Source organism: Scyliorhinus canicula, chromosome 15 (genome assembly GCF_902713615.1).
Source record: "Scyliorhinus canicula chromosome 15, sScyCan1.1, whole genome shotgun sequence".
In the NCBI taxonomy this organism is placed as follows: Eukaryota; Metazoa; Chordata; class Chondrichthyes; order Carcharhiniformes; family Scyliorhinidae; genus Scyliorhinus; species Scyliorhinus canicula.
Genome location: NC_052160.1, coordinates 37,333,699 through 37,352,065, shown reverse-complemented (window position 1 = coordinate 37,352,065; position 18,367 = coordinate 37,333,699). Strand labels below are relative to the sequence as shown.

Sequence of the window (18,367 nt, the reverse complement as noted above, 5' to 3'; positions counted from 1 at the left end):
AACCCCCCCCCCCTCGCCTTGTTGAAGGTCATAACCAACAGGGGGCCCAGCAGGTCTGCATATGCCTTGTAAAATTCAACCGGGAACCCATCCAGCCCCGGCGCCTTCCCCGACTGCATGTTCCCTATCCCTTTAACCAGCTCCTCAAGCTCAACTGGCGCCCCCAGACCCTCCACCTGCCCCTCTTCCACCCTCGGGAATCTCAGTCAGTCCAAAAAGCGCCCCATCCCCCCCTTCTCCGCCGGAGGTTCGGACCGATATAGTCTCATAAAAGTCCCTGAAGACCCCATTAATGTCTAACCCCCTCCGCACCACATCTCCTCCCTGATCCTTAACTCCACCAATCTCCCTAGCCGCATCCTGCTTATGGAGCTGGTGTGCCAGCATCCTACTCGCCTTATCCCCATGCTCGTACACCGCACCCTGAGCCTTTCTCCATTGAGCCTTCGCCTTTCTTGTGGTCAACAAGTCGAACTCAGCCTGAAGGCTGCGCCGCTCCCTCAGCAATCCCTCCTCCGGGGCCTCCGTGTACCTCCTGTTCACCCTCACCATCTCCCCCACCAATCTCTCCCTTTCTCTCTGCTCCCTTCTCTCCCTGTGGGCCCGAATGGAGATCAACTCCCCCCGAACCACCGCCTTCAGCGCCTCCCAGACCATCCCCACTCGGACCTCCCTATTATTGTTGGCCTCTAGGTACCTCTCGATGCATCCTTGAGCCCGCCCCTCACATCCTCGTCCGCCAGCAGCCTCACCTCCCAAGCGCCACAACGGGCACTGGTCCCTTTCCTCCCCCAGCTCGAGGTCCACCCAATGCGGGCAATGGTCAGAAATGGCTATCGCTGAGTACTCAGCGTCTACTACCCCCGCAATCAGTGCCCTACTCAAAACAAAGAAATCGATCCGGGAGTAGGCTTTATGCACATGGAGAAGTATGAAAATTCCCTGGCCCTCGGCCTCGCGAACCTCCAAGGATCCACCCCTCCCATCTGGTCCATAAACCCCCTCAGCACCTTAGCCGCTGCAGGCCTCCTACCCATCCTGGAACTAGATCGATCCAGTGGCGGATCCAGCACCGTGTTGAAATCCCCCCCCATTATCAGGCCCCCCACCTCCAAATCTGGAATCCGGCCCAACAAACGCCGCATGAAACCCGCATCATCCCTATTCGGGGCATATACATTGATCAGCACCACCCGCTCCCCTTGCAGCTTGCCGCTCAACATCACGTACCTCCCGCCGCTGTCTGCCACCACACTCGACGCCTCAAACGACACCCTCTTCCCCTCCAGGATCGCCACCCCCCGTTTTTTTGCATCCAGACCTGAATGAAACACTTGGCCCACCCACCCTTTCCTGAACCTAACCTGATCCGCCACCTTCAGGTGCATCTCCTGAAGCATAGCCACGTCCGCCTTCAGCCCCCTCAGGTGCACGAACACGCGGGACCGTTTGACCGGCCCATTCAGTCCCCTCACATTCCAGATGATCAGCCGGATCGGAGGGCCACCTGCCCCCCTCCCCTGTCGACTTGCCATCACCCTTCCGTAATCTGCCACGTGCCCGCGCCCCCCACTCAGCCCGTTCCCCACAGCGACAGACCCCCATCCCGACCCCCTCTGCACGCTCCAGCTCCTCCTTGGTCATTCCAGCAGCAACCCGGTATCCCCCCCCCCCCACCCCCCCCAAAGCTAGGGCCCCCACTAGCTGCGTAACTCCGGTCATCGTACTTCCGTATGTCAGCCGACTCCTGCTGACCCCGGCTGCTCCCGCCATCCCAATTACCCTCCCCAGTGACACACACCCATTCCCCCAATGCTGACCCCGCCCCCTGCTTCATCCAACACGGGAGAGAAGCTCGCGCCCCCCGACCCAAAACGCGGGAAGACAGGCACATGACCCAACAGGGCCGCGAACCCCACCCAAACCCGCAACCAGTGAAATAATAAAAATCCCAACATGATATGATAAAATACCCAAGTAAACAGATAACAGTCCCGAAAAGCAGAAAAGAAAAGGCAAGACAGCAACAAAAAAACATCATCCAATAGAACCAAAGAGAGCGAAAGGATATCAAGGAGGACAAAGCCTCCGGGCTGCGTACAACGTTCCCCAGCCCCCAGTCCTCAGTTCAAGTCCAGCTTCTCTGCCTGGACAAAAGTCCAGGCCTCCTCCGGGGAGTCAAAATAAAGTTGGCGGTCTTTATAAATGACCCACAGGCCGGCTGTAACAGGCCAAACTTGACCCCCTTCTTGTGGAGCACTGCCTTTGCCCGGTTAAACCCAGCCCTTCTCTTCGCCACCTCCGCACTCCAGTCCTGGTAGATCCTGATCTCCGTATTCTCCCACTTACTACTCCTCTCCCTCTTCCCCCAACGAAGCACACACTCACGGTCGACCAAGCGTTGAAAGCGGACCAGCATCGCCCTGGGCAGCGCGTTCGGCCCGGGCTTCCACAGCAGCACCCGATGGGCACTCTCCAGCTCCAGGGGTCCCCGGAACGACCCTGCGCTCATCAGTGAGTTCAGCATCAGGACCACGTAGGCCCCCAAATCCGAACCTTCCAGCCCCTCCGGGAGGCCCAAAATCCGCAGATTCTTCCGGCGGGAGTGGTTCTTCATCTCCTCCATCCTTGCCAACCATTTCTTGTGAAGCGCCTCGTGCGACTCCACCTTCACCGCCAGGCCGAGGAGTTCGTCCTCGTTCTCCGAAACCTTCTGCTGCAGCTCCCGAATATCCGCAGCTTGAGCCCTCTGAGTCGCCCCGAGCCTGTCCAGCGATGCCCTCCACGGCTCCAGGATCTCAGCTTTTAGTTCCTGGATGGAGCTCAGCAGCAGCTCCTGCTGCTCCCTCGCCCACTGCTGCCACGCTGCCGGTTCCCCGCCCGCCGCCATCTTGTCCTTTTTGCCTCGCACCTTCTTCTGCTGCAAAGTTGATTTTCTGGTCGCTCCACTTCTAGTCCAGCCCATCCACCGGCCGCCAAGCACAGAGGCTGCGTTCCCACCTGGGGGAAAATCAAATCAGCGCCGTTGCGGGCCCTTAAAAGAGCCCTTTTAAGATCTTTTCACAGTTGTTCCCTCTGCTGCTAGAATTCAGCTTTCATAAAGGCCCTCAGGTCAGCTTGAGGCCTTTAAACTCCCCCTTCCCCCGCCTGCATGCTGGAAGAGGCTTTTGTCTCTGCTGTAGCTCCAGCCAAATCTTTCACTGTTTCTGCGAGTCTGGTAACCAAGAAACATACCATTCCTGGGGGAAAGTACTCCTCCAACATTCACCTATGCTTTTTCATCAAGATTCCACCCCATATTGCTTAAAAAAGGGCTCTTTTCTGTAACCTTGGGCAGGTGCTGCCTTTTGTGTGACCACTTACTCCATGGTGCACACCGGAAGTCCAACATGGGCTGAATTTTAATGCTTGCCCTGCCCCAGAGGTGGAGGCCTGTATATTCGAATGGGAAAGTGTGGGTGGAGTCCCCAGTGCTTTCCCAACTCCATTGGAGTAATTCGAAGGTGATAATGGTCAAGGTCATGCTGGCCAATGGAAGTCCTTAAGTGTCCATTTTAGTTCCAGTTAAGAGCCTCATCCTGCAACCGCTGGTATTCTACTAGTTGCGGGTGGAATTCCGTTATGTAAACCATGGCAGGCATGCCTATGATTTGGTATAGGGGGCCCGGCCCCTCTTACATGGGCAAGCTGCGCCCAACAGAGATCTCCTGGTGTGAAGAACCCCTGCCTTCTGTTACTCGCATGCCTTCGTCCCCATGCACTCCTCCTAGGGCCTTGCTGACTGGCTAATTTTGCCTTGCTTAACTTCATTCCAGGGCCTCCCGTGATATTCTGGAGCCTGGGTCAATGGCATTACTGGCAGTGGTCACTGCTTCCAGTAATTTGCTGGTACAGGTGAACTGCAGGCCTCTGGCTAGCAGCTCTCCAAGGTGGGAACCCTCCTGACCATTACTAGGGATCCATCGTCCGCCAGGTTGAGTGCCTCTTAGGCATTAAATTGGGTCAGGAAGAAGCTAGTAATGGGCTTGGCGGGCTTGCCACTGGTTTACTTGCCAGTGGACAGACCATGACTGCCACCGTTAAATTCTGGCCACGGTTACCAAAGAGAGTGAGTCCTCCTATCAGTAGACTTTACTAGCCTGCAAAAATTAGGGGCGGAATTCTCCGCTCCCGGGAAAAATCGGGAGGGCCGTCGTGAACTCGGCTGAGTTTCACGGCAGCCTCGGAGGCCGCTCCTCGCCCCCTATTCTCCCCTCCCGGCAGGGCGAGGAGAGGCGCTCCGTAACTCTCGGCTGTGGGGGCGTCGCGCCAAGAATGACGCGGCCGGCGCGCCTAATGACGTCAGCCGCGCATGCACAGGTTGGCCGGCTCCAACCCGCGCATGCGCGGCTGACGTCATGACGCTGACGGCACGAACCCGCGCATGCGCGGTGGCCGTCCTTCCCCTCAGCCGCGATGCAAGACATGGCGGCTTGATCTTGCGGGGCGGCGGAGGGGAAATAGTGCGTCCGATTTGGACGCCGGCCCGACGATCGGTGGCACCGATCGCGGGCCTGTCCCCTCCCGAGCACAGTCTTGGTGCTCTTTCCTTGCTAGGCCACCTACAAGCCCCAAACGGGCTTCTCACTCCCGTTTCACGACGGCAGCGACCAGGTGTGTTTGCCGCCGTCATGAAACTGCCGCGAACGGCAGGCCACTCGGCCCATCCGGGTCGGAGAAACGCCGTGAAAAACGGCGAGCGGCAATTCTTCCGAGCCCGGGGGGGGGGGGGGGGGGGGGAGGGAGAGGAGAGAATCGTGGGTGGCGCCAGGGGGGTGTGTGAATTTTGTCGGGGGGCCCTCCCGCAATTCTCCCACGTGGCGTGGGGAGTGGAGAATCGCGTCCAAGGTTATTGGGTGTTAATCATCTAAAAGGGATGCTACAAGAGAGTAGATTTGTAGTGAGATATCAGCTGATGTGCCAATACCAAGCTTAATTGTTGCATTTTACTTCACCACATCCCTACAGCCCTTCCTTGACTGTACTAATTCCTTTGACAGTTTATCCATTCTTTATTAATCTAGACCAGCCAGTGTTGGTAAGCTGTTCAATTATGGGGCCACCATAACTGAGACCAATCCTATCTTTGCCGGATATTGACTATGAATTCATTTCCTTTCCCAGTGACTATTGAGTTGTAGCACTCCAATGGATTGGAGATCAAATGTAGCCTGCCTTGGATCTGTATGGCATAGCAGCACATCTCGCACAGTACTTGCTCATTGAATTATCTAATGAGTTTCCAATCTAATGTAAATGGGGAGGCTACATTGACTTTTTTCGTACTCCGCAATTGCCTAATCTCCAATTGTAAATGCTGATAAATTGGCATGAAAATAGCTTGTTCTATTACTGAGGCACCTGTTTACTTGCAGGAACAGGGGGAAGTGAAGAGCACAGACCTGAAGACCAGGCGCTGGGATCAAGGCCTTGAGAAGCCTCCACTTGATTACTCCGAGTTCTTCACTGAGGATATTGGTCAGATCCCAGGCGTCATGGTTTGGCATATTGAGAATTTTATTCCAAGTCAAATTGATGAGGCTTTTCATGGAAAGTTCTACGAAGCAGACTGTTACATTGTGCTGAAGGTAACTATATGGAAAGTGTATAATAGAATTTTGGATCAGCATAATTCATATATCCTGTATCCTACTTAAATTGATTAATACTTTTGTAAAAGTAGCATGCAGGAATGGAGAACAAGTGCGGTAAGTGTTCAGAAATGAATTTTGCGTAATTGAAAATTCTATCTGAGTCCAGTTATTTATTTTAAAGAAGATTATAAATTTCTCCTTTTTTTGGCCATTTTTCTGCACTGCTTGTATTTATAAGGATGCACTTTGTGACGAGGCACAATTCGGGATTTTAGTAGGCACTATGTATAAACAGATCAATGTCTTCCTGTGCTGTCATCTGAAAGGGCCACAGACCAGATATAAGCTTTGTACTATGGAACAATGCAACCGTGATTGTTGGCTCACTTGTTGGAAAGGTGGAAAATGCCACACTAATAATCCCAGTTTATTTACAAGGAAAATAATTAATAGCAAGCTGCAGAATATAATCAGTGACCAGTCCAATGTTTATCTTGAAGAGAATCTGAACTCTGCTGAAATCAATAGTGCAAAATCTAGCAGTTCTTCACAGAATTTTTTTAACAGATCCCTGATGAGCATTATTTCTCCAGCTGGTTGTGACTGCTCTTTCTGGTTTCATTCTCATCTATCAATTGCTACAATGGCTTCTCTTTTTAAAAATAAATTTAGTGTACCCAACTATTTATTTTCCAATTAAGGGGCAGTTTAGCATGGCCAATCCACCTACCCTGCACATCTTTTTGGGTTGTGGGAGTGAGACCCATGCAGACATGGGGAGAATGTGCAAACTCCACACGGACAGTGACCCGGGGTCGGGATCGAATCCGGGTCCTCAGCGCCGTGAGGCAGCAGTGCTAACTACTGCGCCACCGTACCACCCTGCTTTCCTCCTTTTAAGACTCTTTTTAGCACTGACCTCCTTTGACCAAGTGATCTGACCGTGTGGCTCATGCTTTAAAAAAGTCCTGTGAAGTGCTTTGGGGGGCTATGTCAATCTAAGTTGTTGGTGAATCCATTTCAGTTCCTCGACAATCAAATCTGAAGATTGGACTGCTGATCAGATTTGTATTTTTACCTTTGACCATAAAGATCGGTTTCTTTGAAGAAAAAAATTAATTCTTTTTCAATAGTGAAACATTCATAATGAGTATTTTCAAGTAGATAAGCTGTTGATGGCAATATCATGGCTCTTTGGTAAGTCATTTGCTCTTCATATGTGGCTGCTTGAAATTACTTGGACTGACATGGCTTTAACATTTCAAAACTGGGTACTGATCAAGTAATGTTAGTTTGATCAGATTTTAATTACAGATGCTGACTGCAGTTATGGATTGTCATCTCACCTCAAAATTGAGAACTACTGTCAAATAATGTTTTTCCCCTCATAAAGACCATCAAACCATATAAAGTTACGGTGCAGAAACAGGCCATTCAGTCACACATGTCATCACCATCAAAAAAGAGAAAAAAATTAATTGACCACCATTTTTCAGTACTTTGTTCGTGGCCTTGCAGGTTACAGCACTTCAGGTGCAGATCCGGGTACCTTTTTAAATGGGTTGAGGGTTTCAGCCTCCACCACCAACTTAGACAGTGAATTACAGTTGCCCACCATTTTCTGGGAGAAAAGGTTTCTCCTCATGTCCCCTCTAATCCTTCTACCGGTCGTCTTAAATCTGTGCCCCCTGGTAATTGGCCCCTCTGCAGGTGAAAATAAGTCTTTCCTGTCTACCCTGTCTAGGCCCCTCCTAATTTTGTACACTTCTATTAGGTCACTCATTCGCCTCCTCTGTTCTAAGGAAAACAAGGCCAAACTATCCAAGCTCTCATTGCTGCAATTTTTGAGCCTGGCAACATTATTGTAAATCTCCTCTACACTCCCGACAGAACAATTATTGCCCTTCCTGTAATGTGGTGACACAAAACCCCAGTTGTAGCCGAACCAGTGTTTTGTACAGTTCCCTCATTAGATCCCTACTTTCGTATTCCAATTCTTGCCCAATAAAGGAAAGTATTCCATATGCTTTCTTGATCACCTTATCCACCAGTCCTGCCACCTTCAAGGACCCGTGGACATGTACTCCAAGGTCTCTGACTTTCACAAACACTCTCAACATTGTGACAAATGGAGCAATTTAGGAATATTGGCTTTTAAATATTGAGGTGATTTAAGGGTTAAAATCCTAGGGTTGTAGTGTTTGTTTGCAGTGGTCATGTTTTTAAAAAGGATTTTGTGTTTCAGTACCTGGGAGATTTTAGGAGTTAAAAGGTGAAATTGACCAGAGCAATGTGGTTTTCAGTCTGTGGTTTGCCTGATCCATCCTATTTTTAAAAATTGCATAGATTGGTTTTCTTATGAGGTATAACTAGATGCTGCTGTTTGCAAGCTATTCCCTAGTTTTCTATCCCGTACCTCTGACTATGCTAACTGGTAGTGGCATATGCTTCCACAGACACTGGGAGGTTTCAGTATCTGGGTGGGTATTCTTTGTAGATGAACCCAGGCAGTGAGTATTTATAGACTATTTCACCCTGGAAGCTAGCACAGTGTTTTTGTTTTCCTTGATATTTACACAATTGACATCCTTTGAAAAACACTGGGAGCAGAAACCATTATTTCTATTTCCTTTCTCTCTGCTCCTCACCAGCTTTTGATCTAGCCCAAGAGCAATGTGGCCAATTATGCCTCCTTACTGTTGCTTTACCAAGTTATATAAATCAGTTTTATGCTAGTGTTACCAATGCCTTGTCAGCTCTCAGCAGTTGCTCAGATTCTGAACCAGAGCCGTAACTTTTTAAGTTGTAAGACGGTGCGGAAAGATTAATTTGTTCAAGGGGTGATAATATAAGACATAGGGCTTGGTTATATTTTAAACAAACTTTATTAAAACAATAGAAAAGAAAATAATATTTAAACTTTTAAACTTCCACCCTACCAGTAACATTACATGAAGTTACTTAACTGTAACGCACTAGTTCCCATTTAACAACACTCTACAATGAACATGCAGCGCTTGTGTCACTTACACAGAAGGACAAAGCCAATACCTGCATGTACGAAACAATTTTCTTCTATCAATGGATCCAATCAGAACACCCCCCCCCCCCCCCCCCCCATTCACCTGTTGATGATCCTGAATTAACCGGTGTTAGAAATTCTTCTGAGAATATGGTAGTGGGCTTTCTTGAACTTCTGCAGTCCTTGTGCTGGTGGTGATTTTTATTATTCAGTTGCCAACTGTTGGAAACAACCTTACACTCTGTGCCCTCTTTAAAAAAAAATAATTTAAAATTTTTATTTTGTAATGCTTAATGCTATCTTATTTTGCAGACCAACCTTGATGAAAATGGTGCATTGAACTGGCAGATTTTCTACTGGATAGGACAGGAAGCTACTATGGATAAGAAAGCTTGTGCTGCTATCCACGCTGTCAATCTCCGGAATTTCCTAGGTGCGCAATGCAGGTCAATCCGTGAGGAAATGGGCGATGAAAGTGAAGAATTTAGTTTGGTCAGTATAAATATAGTAGCTGATTGCACTTGCATATCGGTATTGTCTCAATTGTTATCTGGAATGTGCCTGATTGATTAATGTGAATTATTCACTATTGTGTACAATTTATTTTTGTCCTCCCCCAGTGATAAAAGATTATTATTAATATCTTCCCCCTTTTTTCAAAAAACTGACTAATGATAGGGTCCAGTTTCATTGACAGTAATAGACATTCACCAATATGCCAAAGCAGCTGCCTTCATCGGTAAGCCTAGGCCCGGAATGCTGGCAAGATATTCAAACACAGCTGAGAGTGATTCTGTGTCTCTCTGTTTTCACAAATGTGCTTTCCAGAGAATTGTTGATGCTGATGAAGAGTGTAAATTCTTACCTTCCTTCCTTTAGACTAATTATTGCATTTTTACTGAGGTCAGTTAAGTTACTTCAGATTGAGGTCAAACACTGTGACCTTTTTGGCCTGCATACTGCATTTAATTGCTTACATCTTGAGGATTTGTATAAACATACTGATCTCTACAGAGATGAGGAGGCGGGGGGGTTTAGTATGGGGTGGTCGTACCCCCTTCAGCTTTGTACATGCCCAAAACATGTGGGTATGATTCGCGTCCCGCCCACCGCTCACACCTATCCTTCCCCCCCCCCCCCCCCCCCGACCTATTCATCTATATAAGTATTCTGTGATTCTATACTAGAGACAAATTTCAGCATGGATTTCAGTTTTACTAAATTGGTACCTATTAAATGAATGTATAATCTTTGATAGTTTTAATATATACTTTTGCTGCAGGTATTTGATAAAATGTCCTACATTGAGGGGGGAACAGCTAGTGGCTTCTACACAGTGGAAGAGACGCAATACATCACCAGGTAAAGGACTGGAGGAGAATTGGCTTTCTAACACAGCGGGTAGAATGAAGAGAGTCAGACTTTACGAATGGGGCTGTTGGTCTTAGGTTTGTTTAGTTTTGTTTTACCAATTCAGTGAAGGAAAGATCTTAATTAAAGGGGATATGCTGTAATGTAGTGTAATATTTTTCTTGCCTTATGTTTCTAATTCACCCCACAAGACAGTTGTTCCATTAGTCCCGACCCGGAGGTCTTGTGGTGCAGTGGGTAACGTTTCTGCTTCTGAGCCAGAATCTTTGGGTTCAAGTCAAGCTCCAGATCTTGATGGGCAAGGAATGTGTTCATGATGTGGCAAAACAAGTTGAGTATCAATTTGTCAATCCTTCCAACATATGCTAATTGTAGTTAGTACGAGTGGGAATGATTCCTGGTCAGCCATGTGACGGAAAGGAATTGGAGCGTCGACCATCCCTATCCATAGCTCCAGGCTACAGCGCGCATGTAAAAATGTCACAGCGACTCTGACTCCTTGGAGGGCAGGTTGGCTCAGTTGGCTGGTCAGATGGTATGGAACACAGATTGGTGTAAACAGCACTGGGTTCAATCCACATTTCAGCTGTGGTGGATTTGGGATTTGCCGCTGCGCTTTCCTTGGTGGAGATTACGGTGCCTGGGTTAGAACTCCCTTTGGACAGAGAACTGAAAAGAAGTCCCGACCACTGGAATATAGTGTCCATTATCTTGATTAATTGCTTGATTAATAAGTGGATCAGGGATTACGGGGAGAAGGCAGGAGAATGGGGATGAGAAAATATCAGCCATGATTGAATGGCGGAGCAGACTTGATGGGCTAGTGACCTAATTCTGCTCCTATGTCTTATTATCACAATTTATATCTGAACACAAATGGAAAGAGCTAAATCTGTAACTTAATTACATGAATGTATGTTTTCACAGATCAAGCGAAAGGTAGGGTATAATGCAGACTCTTGTATTTTACTAAAATCTTGTGTGTCTATGTTAATATAATTAGATAATAGATATGTTTAATTATCCATGATATTGCATATGAGGTGCAAGCAAAAATCAATGTGTTGCCTTCAGGTCAAGTGAGCTTAAGAGAGTCAGATATAATTGAATCGATGCTCAGCTGTATTCCCCACTTTGAAATTATGTATTCTGTGATTATTAAAATGGACACAGGAATTTTTTTTTTGAAAATATTTTTATTGGTTTTATTGTTACTTATAATAGCATTTACCAGGGCTATCAACAACAACGGGGAGGGAAAAATTTGTGTACAAAAAGGAAGAAATAGACATATAAACAGGCATATATATCTGAAATGGTTGCTGGTCACAAACAGGGGCGGGATTCTCCGACCCACCCACCGGGTTGGCGAATCGCCGGGGACTGGCTTCAATCCCGCCCTACCGTGTCCCGAATTCTCCGGCACTGGAGATTCGGCGGGGGCGGGAATTGTTCTGCGCCGGTTGGTGGGCCGAAGTCTCGCCGCTGTAAAGCCGCTGTAAAGCCTCTCCCGCCGGCGTGGATCAAACCACCTACCTTGCCGGCGGGAGCAGGCGGCGTGGGCGGGCTCTGGGGTCCTGGGGGGGGCGCAGGGTGATCTGCCCCACGGTGGCCTGGCCCGCGATCGGGGCCCACTGATCGGCGGGTGGGCCTGTGCCGTGGGGGCACTCTTTTCTTTCCGCGTTCGCCATGGTCTTCACCATGGTGGAGGCGGAAGTGACCCCCTCCCCTGCGCATTGGCGGGGATGACGTCTGCAGCCGCTGACGCTCTGGCGCATGCGCGGACTTCCGCTGGCCGGCGGAGTCCCTTCAGCCCCGGCTGGCGTGGCGCCAAAGGCCGTCCATGCCAGCCAGCGGAGCGCCAACCACTCCAGCGCGGGCCTAGCTCCTCAATGTTAAGGCTTGGCCAGGACCCCCCGCCACGCCAGGTAGGGGAGAATCCCGGCCCAGATCTTGGATCAGGCTGGTGAATAGCTTCCACATGGAAGCCTTTCTCCAATCCCCAAATGGAGAATTTTATTTTTTCCAATTTAAGGAATTCTGCCAAGTTAGTCAGCCAGTCTACGGCCTTGGGCGACATTACAGATCTCCAGCTGAGCACGAGTCTTTGGCGGGCGATCAGGGAGGCAAAGGCTAGGGCATCTGCCCCTCTCCCCAGTTCTGGCTGCTCTGATACCCTGAAGACTGCCACTAGTGGGCATGGTTCCACCCTCTTCCCCATAACCTTGGTCATGGCCTTGAAAGGGTGGTCCAGTCCCCAACACATCTGGGACAGGACCAGAACGTATGGGTATGGCTAGCCGGGACACTCTGGAACTGTTCACGTTCGTCCTCCACCTCTCCTACTCGTCTGTTCTGGTCAAGTAAGCCCTGTGCACTACCTTCAGCTGCGTTAGGCTCAGCCCTGTGCATGAGGAGTTGGAGTTTTCCCTGTGCTTTGATCCAGAGTCCTCCCTCATCTCCATGACCAGTTCTTCCCATTTATTCCATGTCTCATCCAGCGGTGACCGTACTTCCTCTCGTAGTCATCCATACATATCCATGCAGTTACCGTCCCCTAGTTCTCCTGCAGTCATAAGTCTGTCCAGTAGGGAGTGTCCTGGTAGATGAAGGACTGTTGCTTTCTCCTTGAGGAGGAAGTTCCTTATTTGTATATATCAGAACGCGTTCCCTTTCGGAAGCTGGAGCTTGTCCGTGAATTCCCCCAGGGTCGCTCCTCTGCCGTCTATGTATAGGTCCCATGCAGCCAGTTCCCCTTCGTCCTGACTCCGCCTTTTAAAGGAGGTGTCCATTAATGTGGGGGTGAATTTATGGTTCCTGCAGATGGGGGCCATGGTGGACATTGTGACCAGACCGAAGTGGTGTCTAAGTTGATTAAGGAACCTAGGCAACATGTTCATTTTGATCGTATGCACTCTCCCCACCAGGGGCTGTTTGGATCCCTAAATATTGGGATTTGGTTTGGGCCATAAGGCCATAAGACCTCATACCTTGTAACCTGTGAAGGCTCCAAACTCCCTTAAACGTTTCATTGTTCCTTCCATTCTGGCTAGGGAGTTTGAGGCATAGAGGAGCAGGTCATCCGCATAGAGTGAGACTCTATGCTCCCTGTGTCCTCTCTGGATGTCTCTCCAACCCTTCGCTGATGAGAGCGATGGTCAGTGGCTCACTTTCTCGGGCAAATAACAGTGGGGCCAATGGACATCTCTTCCTTGTGCCTCTGTGCAGCCAGAAGTATTCAGAGCCAATGGTGTTTGTCTGTACGCTCGCTGTAGGAGTGCTGTACAGCAGTCTCACCCACGAGGTAAACCCTGGCCTACCCCAAACCATTTCAGTACCTCCTCCATTCGACTCTGTTGAAGGCCATCTGAGTCTAGGGAGATGATCATTTCTGGTGTCTCCTCCCCAGGTGGGGGTCATAATCACGTTCAACAAGCTTCTGATGTTCGGCATTAGTTGTCTGCCCTTGACAAAGCCCGTCTGATCCTTGCGATTACCACCGGCACGCAACTTTCCAGTCACCTTGCCAGGGTCTTCACCAGAACTTTAGTGTCAGTGTTTAGGAGTGAGATGGGTATGTATGACCTGCATTCCGTCGGGTCTTTGTCTTCTTCAGGGATCAGCGATATTGAGGCCTGCGCCAATGTGGGTGGCAGGGTTCCTCTTGATAGCAAGTTGTTGAACATCTTCCACAGCTGCAGGACCAGCGCTGTCACAAATTTTTCATAGAAGTCCACTGAGAATCCAGTGGGACCCAGTGCCTTCCCTGACTGCATGGGGTTAATACTCTCCAGGACTTCCCCCAGTTCTAGTGGTGCTTCCAGACCCTGTTTCTTTTCCTGCCCCACCACTGGTATCCAGCCTGTTGAGGAACTATTTAATCTTCGAGTCAGCCTCCGCGGGCTCGGAGGTGTATGGCCCTCGGTACAAAGTCACAAAGGCCTCATTGATGTTGTGTGGCGCTGCTACTGTCTTGCCATTATGTCTTTCACCTGTGCTATTTCACTCATGCCTGCCTGCTTTCTCCGCTAGCGAGCCAGCAGGATGGCCTTTTCTCCATGCTCATAAAAGGTCCCCGGTGTCTGGCGGAGTTGGTGGACTGCTTTCCCGGTAGAAAGCAGATCAAAGTTCCATTTGTAATTTTTTTCCCTCTCTGCCAGTACTTCCACGGTTGGGGCCGTGGAGTACCATTGATCCACCTCCAATATGGAGTCGATCAGCTGTTGCCTAGCCTTCCTCTCCTTCCTGTCCCTGAGTTCCCTGTAAGCTATTACCTATACCCCTTATCACTGCTTTCCTTGCCTCCCAGAATGTGGAGGCTGAGACCTCCCGGTTCTGGTTGTAGTTTATGTATCTGTCGATGGCCTGTGACATTCTCTCTTAGAATGCCTTGTCGCCGAGGAGGGCTGTGTCCAGCCTCCATGGGGGCCGATGGACCCGGCCAGCCTCCAGCATCACATCCACGTCGTGTGAGCATGGTCGGTAAATACTATTGCGGAGTATTCTATCCCTGGAAGTACCGATTTCCCCATAACGAAGAAGTCAGTGCGGGAGTATACTTTGTGGACTCTGGAACTCTCTCCCCCCCCCCCCCCCCCATGATGAGTTGGTGAGAGTCCAGGTCGGCAATTTTGATACAGTCTGCGTCATCCCAGTTAGGGGCGTTTAGATTCACAAAGCACCACTGGTGCCCCTTCCAGGATACTGCGGAGCTTTACATACTGTTCTCCCCGGGTTCGTCGCTGTAAAGGTCTTTGCCTCACTGAACAGTATGGCCACCCTCCAATCCCTCATCTCGTAGCACGCTTGTTAGGTCTGTCCTGTGCAACTCTTTCTTACACTCAGTCAGCCGTTCTCCTTCAGATATATTTTGGAGGAAGACATGCGGATCGTTTGCCAGTCCCATTTGCAGGACTGCATGCTCCTTGTCCAGTTCAGGATTGACTCCTTATCTTGGAATCAGTGGAGCTTTGCAATAATTTCCCGCAGTGGTTCTCCTGCCTTGCGCCACTGCTGGAGCGACCTTTTGGACGCTGTCCACCTCTGGGAGTTTGGGGAAGCTTTCTCCCCTGACCAGCTTTTCTGGCATCTGTGCTACATATATTCTATTGGGTTTCTACCCTCTGTGCCAGCTGCTGGTCCGACGTTCCTGAGGTTCTGGCGGTGAGACCTGTTCTCCTGGTCTTTCATCTTCCCCTTGAGCGCTCCCTGGACTGCCACCAACCTTGCCACTTCTGTCTCAAGCAAGGCGATCCGATCAGTCTGTTTTTTTTAAATTTAGAATACCCAATTAATTTTTTTTCCAATGAAGGGGCAATTTAGCGTGGCCAATCCACCTACCAGGCACGTCTCTTGGGGGCGAAACACACGCAAACACGGGGAAAATGTGCAAACTCCACACGGACAGTGACCTAGAGCCGAGATCGAACCTGGGACCTCGGCGCCGTGAGGCAGCAATGCTAACCACTGCGCCACCGTGCTGCCCGCGATCACTCTGGTTGGTGGCCACCTTTTGCAGTTCTCACACCGTCGTCGCCTGAATCTCCAATCACCGTTTTGTCCTCTCCCAATGCCTCCTTGAAGGAGGCCAGAGCAATTACTATTGCCAACTTCACGGTTGCCATGAGGTCCTCAATGGAATCCCTGGGCTGGATTCTCTGATTGTGAGGCTATGAACAGGCGCCGATTTGGTCGAAAACGGGTATTCTCTGGCCGATTGCTGAACGCAGTTTCGGCGTCGGCGACGAAGAATTCCACCCCCTATGTTTTAGGAGCTCTTGTGTCAGGAGCTCCAGCTACTGCCCTGTCGGTGGGTGGACCACCGATGGCAATCCCACTCTGTCCGCCATGTCCTGCTCCACTCCTCGTGTCCGTGGTCTGGATTTTCCTCTCCTGACTGTTGCTAATCTTACTATCTTTATGGCTCCTTGTCTGAATGAGGACATTTCCTTGAGGGGTTGTTGGTACAGGGTGAGGGAGGAATTGTTGGTTTAGTGACCAATTTTCAGGTTAAAAGGACCCAAATTGAACTTTCCAGGGGAGAGCCACCTTTCATGCAACTGCTCAGCACATCTCCGCTACTGGAAGCCGACGCAGGAATTTATATTGGCAACATAAGTGCACATCTTGTAATGACATTATCCCATGTAAACAGTTGCCTATTAGAATTGTTTAACCAATTGCTGAAAACACTTTTTGAAATGGAAGTTGTCTGTTGCTGTTCTCAATAATTTAATTTTCTAGCATCCAAAATATAATTTGAACAAAGTAAATAACATCAGTTTGGTCCTATTATAAATTAGCAGTTAAATTACTTTTTTGGTCCATTAAAGCTTTTATTTGAAGACCCATGTTTTGCCCAATGCCTTGGGGACGGTCTGTGTCTCAGTGTAGTAACTTTATTCGCAAAAGATAAATCCTTCCTCCAGTTTGAAAATTATAATTTATTGTTCTTGACATATCTGGAGCAGTATTTTAAAAGTATTTGGAAAAAGAAATTGCAGGCCATTTTTATAAAGTTTTCTTTCCCACACAGGTTATTTCGGTGCTATGGTAAGAAGAACATAAAGCTCGAGTCCGTTCCACTTAAAGCCTTGTCTTTGGACCCTCGGTATGTAGTACAGTATTTGGCACTGTTCAGATTTGTGACTCTCTTGATCATTTCATATTAATCAGCCAAGCTGTAGTTTAACCATTCTGCACCACTGTGTTTTTTATTTTTTATTTTATTTTCTTTTTTTCCCAAAAAATAAATTTCATTTTTTCCTATTAAGGGGCAATTTAGTGTGGCCAATCCCCCTAGCCTGCACATCTTTGGGTTGTGGGGGCGAAATCCATGCAAACACAGGGAGAATGTGCAAACTCCACAAGGACAGTGACCCAGAGCCGAATCGAACCTGGGACCTTGGTGCCGTGAGGCTGCAGGGCTAACCCATTGCGCCACCATGCTGCCCACCACTGTGTTTCTTTAACTTGATGGTTGTATATCACAGGAATATTCTACCCAACGTTGTGTTGTATTCTTATTTCAGAACCAGAAAATGTTCTCACCAGTAGTCACAGACCTTCAGCCATCAGTGACTTGCCTTGTCTTCTCCAGACATAGCTTGATTTAAAAAGTGCAGAATCTATGGCTGCATTGCTGTGTTTTTTTCATAGTTCAAGTGGGCATAGTTTTACTTGCCCAACTTTAGTAACATCCTAATGGCAACAGTGTGCTCAGCAGAATGCTAAGCTATGAGTATTGATGGTGTCTATGATTGTAATTGTTGTCCTGGCTGACAAAGAATGGTTAACTGGGTCACTTGGAAGTGGGGGTGTGGGGAGATGGAGAACTCACACCTTTGAGCAAGAGCTAGCACCCAGAATGGGGTCAGGCTGCTTATGTGAAACTGCATTTTAGCAAGAATTGGCACTTTCAGGAGAACAGGATGGTGAAGTGGCTGTTGGGAAATGGGCTGACTTGATAACCCAGCCGTAAACCCCATCATGGCTGAACTCTCCTCCGGGGCTCCGTCCTATAGAGATCCCGATAGAATGTTTCAAAAGCTGCGTTGACATTAGGCGTGGCGGATACGAAACTGCCACCCAAAGCCGTTAACTGCACAAACGGGAAGCAGCCTGCCGCCTCAGCTGATGAGCTAAAAGGCGGCTGACCTACTCCCCGTGTTCCTAAAAAGCCCTACTCAAACATCGTAGCTGGCTGTCCACCTTACCTGTTGATAATTCAAGTAACGTCTTCAGCTTTTTCCTACTCGCAAGGAACTTCGGAGTAGGGGCAAGCGAGTACAGATGGTCTAGGATGGAGTCCAGCAGCCTCTTCCACTCCTCTCTCGCAGTCCTTTCCATATGTGCTTTGTAAGAAATTATAATAATAATCTTCATTGTCACAAGTAGGCTTACATTAACACTGCAATGAAGTTACTGTGAAAAATGCCCGAGTCGCCACATTCCGGCACGTGTTCGGGTACACAGAGGGAGAATTCAGAATGTCCAAATTAGGTACAACACATCATTCGGGACTTGTGGGAGGAAACCAGAGCACCTGGAGGAAACCACGCAGATACAGTGAGACCGTGCAAATTCCGCACAGACAGTGACCCAAGCTGGGAATCAAACCTGGGACCCTGGCGTTGTGAAGCAACAGTGCTAACCACTGTGCTATTGTCTAACCCCCCCCCCCCCCCCCCCCGATGTCCACTAAGAGCTTCCCACAACGTTGCAAGTGACTTTTAATAAATTTAATATATTCCCCAATGGCGGAGGACATGCGTTCGCAAAATCTTCTGTTCGCCAACACGGCCATAACACATATCGTCCCAATTTGGTACATAGACGTTAA

General features: G+C 48.9%; 1 protein-coding gene across 1 annotated transcript in view; it reads left to right on the top strand.

The window, feature by feature from the left end:
* Nucleotides 1-18,367, top strand: part of flii (FLII actin remodeling protein) — a 102,634-nt gene that overhangs the window by 39,693 nt on the left and 44,574 nt on the right. Inside the window, exons 13-16 of the mRNA XM_038819643.1 lie at nt 5,415-5,627; nt 8,968-9,147; nt 9,938-10,017; nt 16,562-16,636. Coding sequence (XP_038675571.1) covers nt 5,415-5,627; nt 8,968-9,147; nt 9,938-10,017; nt 16,562-16,636 — 548 coding nt within the window. The remainder of the gene's footprint in view (nt 1-5,414; nt 5,628-8,967; nt 9,148-9,937; nt 10,018-16,561; nt 16,637-18,367) is intronic.